Source organism: Ctenocephalides felis, unplaced genomic scaffold, assembly GCF_003426905.1.
Source record: "Ctenocephalides felis isolate EL2017-DRISC unplaced genomic scaffold, ASM342690v1 CF-g0.4_SCAFFOLD_03572, whole genome shotgun sequence".
Taxonomy (NCBI): Eukaryota; Metazoa; Arthropoda; class Insecta; order Siphonaptera; family Pulicidae; genus Ctenocephalides; species Ctenocephalides felis.
The window spans coordinates 3541587-3554216 of record NW_020539726.1 but is presented as its reverse complement, the minus strand read 5'-3'; the positions used below and the strand labels follow the sequence as shown (position 1 = coordinate 3554216).

Genomic DNA, 12630 nt, shown 5'->3' with positions numbered 1-12630 from the left:
TTTTTTTGAAAAAAAAGACTTTTTGAAGAAAAGTGTATTTTAAAATATTTGGGAAATTGTGAACTTTTTTTCAAAGCAATCCTACTGCTTTAACTGCATAGAGACAAAATATCGAAGCGGGTAAGCGCCCCGCCGCCGTCTAACGGCTAAGCATTGGTACGGAACCCATAGGAATGTAAACAAAATTTATACTATTTATAATTTTTGACCGCCAGATGGCATTTTTTTACTTTTTTTACTAGATCTCCAAAAACTAATCAGCACGTTTCCTTATCAATACGAATCGAATGTTTTTTGAATTATTAAAATCGCTTCATCCGTGTTCCCGAAATCATCGACAAAAATTTGTATCCGATCAAACATACACACACACACACAAACATCTATTTTTTCTAAGGTATGCCAAAATATTCAAAAACCTCTGAAACAAAAAGATATATAAAAATTTTCATTTTCGATTTTTTTGCGTCTACTATAACTTACCCTACGGGAAGTTAAAAATGTAGTTTATTCATATGCTTGACCGCACGATTTCTGAACTTTTATAATTCAACCGCTTCTCCTAAGCCTATAATATTTCAATGTGTTATTTCAGACTACAAACTCTATCGTTATACAAAATTTTATTAAAATTGTTTAATCTTTTTTAACTTCCCATAGAGTAAGTTATAGCAATCGCAAAAAAATCGAAAATATTTTTTTATATATATCTTCACTTACTTTAGAAAGCAAATGGATGTATGTATATTGTGTGTATATGTATAAGCAGATTGATTCAAAAAAAATTCCATTCTTGTCGATAAGGAGACATGCTGATTAGTTTTTAGCAAAGCCAGGTTCAGCCACTCCTAAGATACGGGGAAAAAAGTGCGAAATGGTGATTCAATTTTTGAGAGATCGGAGCGGGTTCGATTTTAATGATTCAAAAAAAAATATTTGTATTGTCGAAGTGAAGAACTGATGAAATTTTTGGAAGGATGGTCTACCGGTTTCGAAGATTTAAAACAAAAGCTATTTGGTGGACAAAAATGATCATTAGACATATGTACATCATATAATCATTAGTTTTATAGATATTTCAATGAAAAGAGCAAATTTTGTTTTTATTTCTGTGGGTTTTGGGCCAATGTTCATCCGTTATACTGAAACGCGGCGCCCACGCGCTTCGCGATTGCTTTGGAAAAAATATCAACATTTTCAAAATATTTCAGAGAAATTAAATTTTGGTAAGGAAAGTTCCAGCAATTGGCATTTAAGCACAATGCCATGCACCGCTAGTATTTTCAAATCTTAATCACGAAGAAACGGCGGCACCTCCGATCTTCACAAAGAACTAATCAACGCAATTCCCTACCAATATCTTTCGGTTAATTTTTTGATTTGAGATCGATTCAAGTGTGTGGATTGAAACGTAGACAAGCAGTTACGCACTTTTCTGTCAATTACAAAGAAATGACTTGGCCGATCGTCGCGCAGAACCAACGCTGATGTTATAGAGTAACATCAAATGACCTTTAAATTTTTGAAATTGGTCCAGAAGTTTTTGAGAAAACGACGTCGAAAGGACAAAACTGGAATATCACACACGTATTTTTTTCAAATTAGGTTTCATTTGATTCAGAATGACTTGAAATGTCAATAAAACATAAAATTAGTAAATCGGATTTTTCGGCAAGTTAATAATAGTTAAACATCATCAGATATTGATTTCAGTCGTGTTTAAATCTATACAACACTTAAATTTTGTGTTTTCAGAATATCCGTGGAACATTTATTGAATTATTTAAGTTTCTGTTGTGGTCATCATGAAGTTCCTGGTGTTTCAGTAATTTCATCAGCTAAGAACGCAGCACTATGCTTTGAGCATTTCCATATTTAAAAAAAAATGATCGAAATTGTACGCCTTAAAAAGTTATATAAAGCATATCTAAACATAATATTTCGTAACTTAACAATATTGCTCACAACCTAAAAACTAGCTGCAAACAAAAATTCATTTGCTAATAGATTTTCACATATGATCTATATTTTCTACAGCTTTACAAAATTTATAACTTTGCTTGTTTTCGAGATATTGGTGGTGTACTTATTTACCCGCGGACATTCCCACTCTTATATATAAATAACATTGATTTTCGGATGTTAAATTAATTTAATTTTTTAATTGGATTATTTGCTTGAATAAAAACGATAATAAACAAGCGAACGCAAAGAACTAATCCGACTAATACTATTATTTTTTAAGCAATACAGTAGTATTGCGCTTGTATTAAATTGTTAAGTTTATAATATAAATTTTGCAAGCACACCTTAAGAGAAAATTAGGTCTTAAGATTTTGATTGTAAGTTCTAAATGCTCATTACATATACCACAACTAATATGCAACAACTTATTATCTTTTAATGCGTGTTAATAACTTTATTGATAACTGAGTATTGAATATGAAATTGTAAATTATTGTAACCTAAAAGGGAGGCTGGGTACGGTTGTGGTAATTTTTTTGATCAGCAATAATTTTATTAATTTGCCAGTTAGCTAGGATAAATGTAAATGAAAATTTGAATATTTGTCTACAGAGAAAATCGATGGATTACGAAATCATACAATAAAAGGTCACAAGTCACAACATATACATGTCTTATAAAACAAAACTAATTACTAGTAATAATTACTAATATTCAACTTACACCAAAATAACAAACAAAGTAATCTATATGTATACAAGTAACAGTTATTATTATAGAAATCGAATGAAAAAATTACTTTTGTTTTAATAAAAGCTATTCAGATTACAGATCATATTAATGTAGGGCGCTGGATAAATGCAATAATGGAAACTTGTTCGAATAAATGCATTGCATCTTTCTCCCGTTGAAATCTATCTCAAAATCAGTATAGTTTAGCTGTTATGACGACAGTCACTGTAACCTGGCACAACCGTACCTAGTCTCCCCTACAAGTTGTAATATTTATTATTTTTATTATATTGAAGCAATAAATAAAAAATAAATATTACGCCATATATTATAAAGATTATTATAGTCCCGATAGAAACTTTGCTATAGATTTTTATCTTTTTAATGTTGTTACCATTTAAATTTATAATCCAGGAACTAATTTAATTATTAACATGTTAAGGATGTAACAAAACATCCAAGAGATGTTACTCAGAGAATCTGTCCAATTATGAATTTAAAACTTTTTTTTAATTATATAAAAATACAGAGATTAACAAAGGCATGAAACAGTCTTTATTATGATACACATAGCAAAAACATGCACAATTTGTTCCTTTGTTTAGGACTTCCACACTCATTATGAGTTAATACTTCGCTCTGCTTGATATCTACTGGTTAGTGAAAAACAGACAAACAAACGGACTGCAAATTAAATCACTGCTATTTGTGATGAGGATTTCTTTGAGCTCTTTGAATTCGGAATGCTATAAACGCAAGCTTAAAATAAAATCATTATTCTGTATAAAAATCTCTCTACACTGACTCCAACAGGGATTTCATTACAATGTAAAGTAAATTATTCATTCAGTTACTTATCGTATCAAAATATATAATAACTAGTGGGGTGTATGCTATCGTGCCTTAAGGCAAATTGCTGGAACTTCCCGTACCGCAACGCAATGATCGAGGAATATTAAATATTTTAAAATAGAATATAAACTAAATTGGAAAGTTGAAATTATTTGTTTAAATTTTAAAACAGAATTAAAATAAAAATCTGATTTATTTTCGATATACCAAAAAAAATTTTTTTGGAAAAAAAATTGAAGCAAATTTTTTTTTTTACAAAATCAATTATTTTGTAAAAACAAGCAGAAAGTGTTTGAAATCAGTTAAATCGGACGCTAAGTTCTTTCAAAAACTGCCATTTGTTGCACATTTAGCTCAGTATCTCCGAAACCGCTGGACCTGCCTTTGCCAAAAACTAATCACCCCTTCTCCCTATTATTACGAATTAAATGTTTTTGAGATCATTCAAACCGGATGCTCCGATCTCTCAAAAACTCGATTTCTATTTTTAGCACTCTTTGCTCTGTATCTCCTAATCGTCTGGAGCTGCCTTTACCAAAAACTAATCAGCACATCTCCCTATCAATAGGAATCGAATGTTTTTTGAACCATTCAAATCGGTTGATCCGTGCGCCCGAAATACATGCATACACACTTTCTTACACATCCTTTTTTTCTGAGGTATGCCAAAACGTCGAGAAATGTAAAAATTTTCAATTTCTATTTTCGGCCCATTACTATAACTTACCGTACGGGAAGTTAATAAGGTTGTTATTGAAACAATTAAAGTTTAATTTTTTTTATATATTTTTAGAAAATGAATATTAAACAATCAACTACATTATTTTGTCCAAAGAATTTTTGCATTTTAATTCAGTGCATATTCTGTTGTTTAACAGAATATAATTCTATCCAATATATCGCTTCTGTAGTGCCCGGAGGAGCAAATGCTTTTTAATAAACAGTTTTAATAAAACAGTACGAATAAACAAAGTGCTTTTTCAACTGCATATAAATGTTTGAAGTACAATATTTACTTTGTAAAGGATTCATTACAAAAGTTTCTTAAACAAATACATAGATAATAAATAACAGGGTGTAAGTGAAGTTATCATACTACTTCATAAGTATTTTCTACATTTAGCATTCATGAATTATTTACGACATAATAAAGATACACAAATTGACTGCTGAGACGTTTAATAGTACAGTAAGCGATATCATTGCAAGCCATTTCTCAGGAATTAATTAACTTGTGAAGTTAATTAAAACTTTTACTGAAACTCAACTATAATATTAATGTATCTATTTCTGCGAGATAAGGATATTAGAACTTGCTCAGGAAAATGATTTAGTATCGTTCGATAGACAGTATTTTTTACAGAAAAAGTTTTACAAAGAACAGTTTTTTATAGGAGAGTTTTAATTATATATTCTATAGAAACATAACGTGCATAAAATGATCATAAAAATATATGCCTACATATATGTAAAAAAATGTATAATAAAAAATTTAACTAATGGTGTATGGCATCGCGCCTTAAGGCGAATTATAAAATTGTTTGATAACGTTGAAAAAAAAGATTTTTGAGGATTTTGTAATTTTTGAATAAATTGAACTTTTTTTTAAGTTTGATTTTTTCTTCTATTTTTAATTTTTTTGAAGATGTTGAATTTTTTTTTAAAGGAATAACTCTACGTAGTTGTTTTAAAAAACCGTGTTGAAGTCTAACGTTTAAACTTTATGAATCTTGGTATGTATTTGTACTTATTATTAAAATCTTTATAAAATATCTGATAATTTGAAGCGCATATGAACAATGAATATTTTTTACCGCCAAATGGCTTTTATTGGATCTCCAAAGCACTGGATATATCTGCCCAAAAATTTAAACAGTTTATCATTTCGTCAATACATCTAAAATGATTTTTGAATCTCTCAAACCAGACGCTTTGTTTTCTCAAAACCTAAATTATCATTTATAGCAGATTTTACTATTATAGGAAACAAATGTTTTTAGAATCATTCAAATCGGTTAATTCATGCTTTCAAAATTGTAAGACATGCCAGAATGGCCAGAAACTTCCTAAACGTAAAGATATGCAGAAGTTTTTATTTTTTATAGAAATTTACTATACGGAAAGTTAAACATTAAAATTAAATGTATAGAAATTTGAACATTATAGATTTTATATATAAATCTTACAAGTTTCATTATTATTCATTGATATTCTAATTTCAAATCACATATTCTGCTGCTATATTACTCGAATGAGAGTAATGAGTACCGTTTTTTTGGCGGAAATTATGGAATTCGAAAACCGGTTTTTTAGTAGAAAAAGTCGGTTTTCGCTTTATACATGGAAAATGACAAATATAGCCAAATAGTAATGATAGTTGCAAGCGTTTTGATTCTTGGAATCATATCGGTTCAATAGCATTTGGAATTTTATCAGTCTGATATGGTTCCCAGAAAAGTTTTGTGTTATCTTTTGTCTAATGTATATATTAATTTAGATTTTTATACTAGTGAATTTTTATACTTCTTCTAGAAGGTGTTACTCCCTCTACTCAATCTTTAAAAATGAGAAGCCTCAGAAGCCATAAATAAAAGAACAAATTGATAGACATTGTCAGTTTTTTTAAATCATATTTTATTAAACAAAAAAATAATAAGATGTTTTAAATTAATTAATTAAATTTGCTTGATAGAGGAAATACTCAGGGTTTAGCTTAATTGTTTTCACAACTAAAATTGATAGTATGTATCAACATGTACCTAATGTTTTTCTTATTTTTTTTTTATTTTTTTAATTAAATAAATGTTTTTGATTGAAAAATGTATCTTTTTTATTTATTCGAAAACTGTTCTTTTACTGCGATATGAATATTTTATCATTCTTATATGTGAAAATGATGCATGAATAACGAATTATTATTTTTTTGTTCTACTATTAAAATTAAAATAATTTCATTTACTATCCATAAAATTGAACAATAAATAAATTCAGTCAAATACTGCTTTGAATCGCACAAAATTTGCGGATAAATTTTTGTTATTACAGAATGTTCGAGAAAAAATAAATTTTTAACTTCCCGTAGGGTAAGTTATAGTAATCGCAAAAAAATCGAAAATGAAAATTTTTATATATCTTTACGTTTCAGAGGTTTCTGAACATTTTGGCATACCTTAGAAAAAATGGATGTATGTGTGTGTGTGTGTGTGTGTATGTATGTATGTATGTATGTATGTATGTATGTATGTATGTATGTGTGTGTATGTATGTGCGGATACAAATTTTCGTCGACGATTTCGGGAACACGGATCAACCGATTTGAACAATTCAAAAAACATTCGATTCGTATTGATAAGGAGACGTGCTGATTAGTTTTTGGCGAAGGCAGGTCTAGCCGTTCCAAGGATACGGGGCAAATAGTGCCGAAAACGGTAACTCAGTTTTTAAGAGAACGGAGCGCCCGATTTGAATAATTCAAAAAACATTTCACTTGTATTAACAAGATAAATAACTCATCACATTTTCATGAAGGCAGGTCTAGCGGTTTTGGAGATATGGAGGAAAAAGTAAAAAAATGAGCCATTTGGCGGTCAAAAATGATCATTAGACATATGCACATCAAATTATCAGATATTTTATAGAGATTTTAACAATAAGTAAACATTTTGTTAACATTCCTATGGGTTCCGTACCAATGCTTATGCGTTAGACAGCGACGCGACGCTTACGCGTTATATTTTGTCCCTATGCAGTTAAAGCAGTACGATTGCTTTAAAAAAAAAGTTCAGATCTTCCACAATATGTCAAAATAAAGAAAAAAAAAATTTATTAATATATTAATTTTTTTTTCAAAAAAAAGTAATTTTTTGTCGAATTTATAGTTTCTCAAAAATCTTATTTTTTCAAAGTAATTTTTTTTCAAAAATGTTAATCGTTTTTAAAAAAATAATAATTTTTGGTACGGGAAGTTCCAGCAATTTGCCTTAAGGCACGATGCCTTAATTGCCTTAAGACAGAATTCCACTTACAGCTAGTCTATATAAAATTCTAAAACCGGTTTTCTGAGATGTCGGTTTTTGTATAAATCTTAATATTTACATATGTTCATATTTCAATTATGGAACATTTAATTTTACAACTTTATTATACTTAGCACTTACTATAGTAATCACATAATCATCTTCATTTCGCAATCATTTGTTTCCCTTTTCCTTAAATTGTACTTAAGTTTTACCATTTATAGAAGAATTCAATTAATTTTGTAATTTATTTAAGGTATATTTAGAAGATATACTTCACCGTAAAGAGGATTTCAAAACAATATTTAAATTTAATGTCATATTCTTGTAATAACAATTATAATTATAGAAGCTTATATATTTGAATATATTTTCTGAAAGTTAATTTTCAATAATATAACATTATATTAATAAAGGCTTTAAGAACGATTTAATTTTTTTATATATAGTAGTTTAAACTTGTCCTGAAATGGACAACAAGTAAAACTGTCTCAAAAAAATGACCTTAAAATATCAAAATTTTATTCCTTTGTCAGAGTTTTGAAAGCTTAATCTTGCTCTGGAAGTATTGTGACGTAGTTCTCTGCCAAGTGGATAATCCTTGAGGTGGCATTTAAATTGTCCGAATTATTCGTATAAAGGTAAAAAATGGAATAAGTAAACAAAAATTGATATCACCGCTAATAACATATTTTTAATAATAGTAGACAACTGTATATGTAATTAATTTCTGCACTATGCTGATGAGAATGCGCTAATTAATTTATAATTCTATCATGTATGTCGTCGCAAAAATTGAAAATAATTGATGCTCATTATTGTGCATCATGTGTTATTAGAAATCATTTGACTTGTTATTGAACTCCGGTTCCTTTAACAAGCTATATTATCGCACAAGATCCTAAGCTGACGGTCACGCAGTTGCTTCTCGTTATTTTTAACGAAGCGTTATATTTATAGGCTTTTTCATACCCTCTGTATGAATAACATATGACAAATAAACACAGTTGTTACCATAGAGAAAATGCTTTAAATGAATCATGTGTCCTATACATACAATAGTTTGAAACATTGTGCATGGCCGACTATTATTGTATTGAAAACCCATGCTACACATGGTTGCATTTGAGTAGTATCCACTGTCGAACAATTTTTAGTTATAAAAAGTAGCATGTTTTCAAATTTGGATCAATCTAACTTTCTGGAATTTTTATAAATTTTCTAATTAAAAAACTTTCATTGTTCTGTACATATTAAGTTATTATCGGTCGCGTGTTCTTGAATGCTTTGAATTCAATGTTTTATAAAAATCTAAAAATGCAATATATTAGATATTTTAATTTTTATTAATTCTAATTAATGAAATAATCTATATAAGGTTATATAAGGTTAGAAAAATCCGAGCCATTTTCGATATTTCAAAAAAAAAACAAGTTCTAGTTTCTTCAAAAACTAGTAATTTCTTCACAATCTCTACATAAGCAAAATGTTTTTTGATTTATTCTAATGAGATGCCCCTATTTCTTAAACTGCTCTTTTTTGCACTTTGTGTTTCATACTTATCTCCGAAATAGCTGGAATTGCCTTTGCCACAAACTAATAGGCACGTCACTTCTTTCCATATTTTCTGAATCATTTAATTCGGTTGATCTGTACTATTAGAATATACACCCACATATATTTACACACATCCATACATCCATTTTGTCTAATTAAAGCATGCAACATAAAGATGAACAAAAATTTCATTTTGGAATTTTCGTACGATTATTATAAATTATAGTTATTATATTGTTTCATTCGGGCAACTTAATATTTAACTATCTGATGATTTTCAATTCTGTATGCATTATTAGCCTTAAAGAGAAAACAGAACAGAAAAAAACAACTAGATCTGTTTTTCAATAACACTTGAGACTAACTTTTGGTAATCATAAAAATCAAATGTAGAGATAAGTTAATTTGAACTATCCGCTTCCGTTAGTTTTGACAAATTTAATTCAAAATGTCATTTACATCTCGATATAACTGATGTTTTAAAATAATAAATCATGTCAAATGCTTGAATATTAATGTTTGCGATATTTATTACGCGTTTATATAGTAAGGAGATAAAATAATTTCATAATGCTTCGATCTGACATACTTCCTAATTTATTTAATTAATTAACTAAAACATCAAAGTATCTTTTATAAGCATTATAGTTTCTATGTTTTTTTAATTTTAAATTTATTCTGCAATCTGTATATATTATTACATTAAGCAGAGAATGCTGACAATTTGTTTTTAATTGGTTATTTACAAATTAGTAAATACCTCCAGTGGCGTGTCTACTAGAGCTAATATAACAAAAAAAATAATAAAATGTAGTAAAATGAAAGTATTATAGTTAATTAAAATATATTAGGTCTCCAGATATTTTTATTTTAAGCCTGGTCGGCTGGTCTTCCTAGTATAAACGGCATGCTAGTTGGTTAGGATGGACGTCTATATGTGTTCTTAAATTGTAAGTATGCCTGTGCCTTTGTGGAGGATCCATGTTGGCGTGTAGCGAGGAGCGTTTCATATTTTAATATTTTAATATCAATTTCTATGTATCATACCTTTTTTTCATGAATACTTACTAATTTTTCTGTTTTTCTCATTTGTCAAAAAACGAATTATATTTATGGTTGATTATGAGTTTATAAAAGAAGTTGTTTTTTTATTTTTCTACATTGCGTTACGACATTATTATTTTATACAAATAAAATGTTGGCTTTGAAACTAAAAGTTGTAATATTATTATTTTATTAAACATTGTAATATTATTATTTTATTAAATATAATTCTTTAGAACATACAATTTAGAAACCAATTTATAATAAACTTTTCACTTTACGATTTAGAACGATAAATGTATATGGAATGCATTTGGAATGAAAGTTATAGAATAATCTTTGTTAGAATATCACTTTATCTGGAAAGTAACTTGTTTCAAGAATCCAGACATATTTTTCTTGACGAATTGCGCGACATGTAAAAAAACGCCTTGTATCATAAAGGCAACCATTAAACTTAATAAAAACGCAGCCTGGAACTTGGCATAAAGAAGAGAAATTTCTTATCCGTCTAGTGAAATTGTTTGAAATACTGGCGACTGTCAGACTGCTCGTTTAAAAAGTCAACACTAACGACTATTTACTTTTCTGTGCGCTAGAGAAAAACTAATATTTCAGTATTTAACGCCATGCTGAAAGTGCACAAGTAATAGTTATTAATTTGAGCTGCTGAACTACTTCAAAGGCGACCAGAAACTTACGAAAAATATGAGCCAAGTAATTGGTTATGCAGCGGAAAAGGGAAAAGATACATAAATGTATCATCAATATGAAATATTAAGTAGCAGATATATATCGCATGATATAATATTATATTAATGTAGATCTATACGCATGAAATATTTGTGAGTGCTAGCTTGTTTATATAATATTACATTTAGCAATGAAATACATACACATTTTTAAAATAGAATCGGACAAAATCTCATCCATAAAACATGCATAATACGATAAAACCAGTTTAAAATAAAATGTCTGTTTCAGTAAATCATTATTTAGGAATGAAATAATTTCAAAAAAAGATGTTATTCAATATTAGAAATAACAATATTATTTCTAAAAATTAGATGTATAAGATAGTATGTGATAAATGAATGTCCACGAAATCATATTTAATTGGTTTTTTATATTTAAAGAGAAATTTTTAAGCAAACCTATTTGTTGAATATTAGTGGTTGCGTTTATTAAAAACAGAAAAAATCTGTTGTAATACTTAATTTGGAAAATTTTAAACAAAATTATTTGAAAAATATTATGAAGGCAATAGAAAATGGTTTACATGAAATCCACGAACCTTTACTTAGTGCTGGTGCATCTTCTTCTGATTCAGCAACCAGTCTCAATATTCAAAAGGGTGCAGATTTGATTAAAGAACTACACATACAGAAAAGTATGAAGAAAAAACCATTTGCAAAAATTACTGTAGTATCTGTGGATTCTCCAGCTCAACAAGCTGTAAGTGGTTTCGTATGAATATACACAAAATACTCTTCTCATTTTAATCCAGTGATTTCTTAAATTTTTCTTCTATCTTTTCATTCCAGGGCCTCATTGTTGGTGATGTTATTACAGAATTTGGTTCTCTTCATTTTGATAATTTCACATCACTTCATCAGATTGGACAGATTGTTAGTAATAGTGTTGGCAAAAATGTTGTAGTGGTTGTACTCCGACACGGGGCACCTATGAAACTAAATTTAGTACCTCAAAAATGGCACCTTATTCGAACACAATAAATAGCATTTTTTATAATTTGAGTACTATAAAAAAATTATTTGTCATGGTGTGCTTTGAATAGGAGTTTGCAAAGCCTAATTCGAACTAGCACAACCACAACTTCAAACTTTATATTAAAGTAAAATATAAATATAAATAGAACTTTCAAAGCTTAGATTTTGTAATGTTAATGAGAAAATGAGTTTAACATGAATTAGAAATAGACTGGATTGGAATCGATGGAATAGTAGCAAGAAAATATATATTTGACAAATTATTTAAGCAGTTAGAGCTGATTATAACTTTTAATTTGATATAAATTATTGTATATTTTAAGCCAGCAGTAATGTTAATAGTTTCAATCACATGTTTTCCCTGTGTCAATATTCAAGTAAGTGGGAAATAGTATTTTAAAAGCTCTAAATAGAGATATTCATATATTATATCTGCAAATTGATATTTTTAATAACAAACTACATTTTTTTCAACTCATATTTGTTAAAGGAAAGATTTATCACAATAACTTCTAAGTTATGATTTCTGATCAAAGTCCCTTTTTAGGAAGAAGCCCAACGGTTGGCATATCAAAATTTGTTTTAGTTAAAAAAAATTATAATATTGATGATATATTGTTTTAATTAGACGCAGCATTGCCGATGAAAAAATATTTTTACTTGAAAGCATATTCAGATTAATAATATCATGCAAAAAAGGATATAAAAACGAAATTCGACAGAGCTATTGGGGC

General features: G+C 28.3%; 1 protein-coding gene across 1 annotated transcript; it reads left to right on the top strand.

The window, feature by feature from the left end:
• The first annotated feature begins 11420 nt into the window (after positions 1-11420).
• LOC113387911 (26S proteasome non-ATPase regulatory subunit 9-like) lies at positions 11421-11902 on the top strand. The gene is made up of 2 exons (XM_026625297.1): positions 11421-11621; positions 11711-11902. Exons 1-2 carry the CDS (start codon positions 11421-11423, stop codon positions 11900-11902), a joined length of 393 nt encoding a protein of 130 aa, XP_026481082.1.
• The last annotated feature ends 728 nt before the right edge of the window (positions 11903-12630 follow it).

What these genes read in the sequence shown, in the direction of transcription:
- LOC113387911 (XM_026625297.1), top strand. Translation starts at nt 11,421, where the DNA reads ATGAAGGCAATAGAAAATGGTTTACATGAAATCCACGAACCTTTACTT. An exon ending in ATTCTCCAGCTCAACAAGCT is followed by an intron (nt 11,622 to 11,710) that starts GTAAGTGGTTTC and finishes TTTTCATTCCAG; the next exon opens with GGCCTCATTGTTGGTGATGT.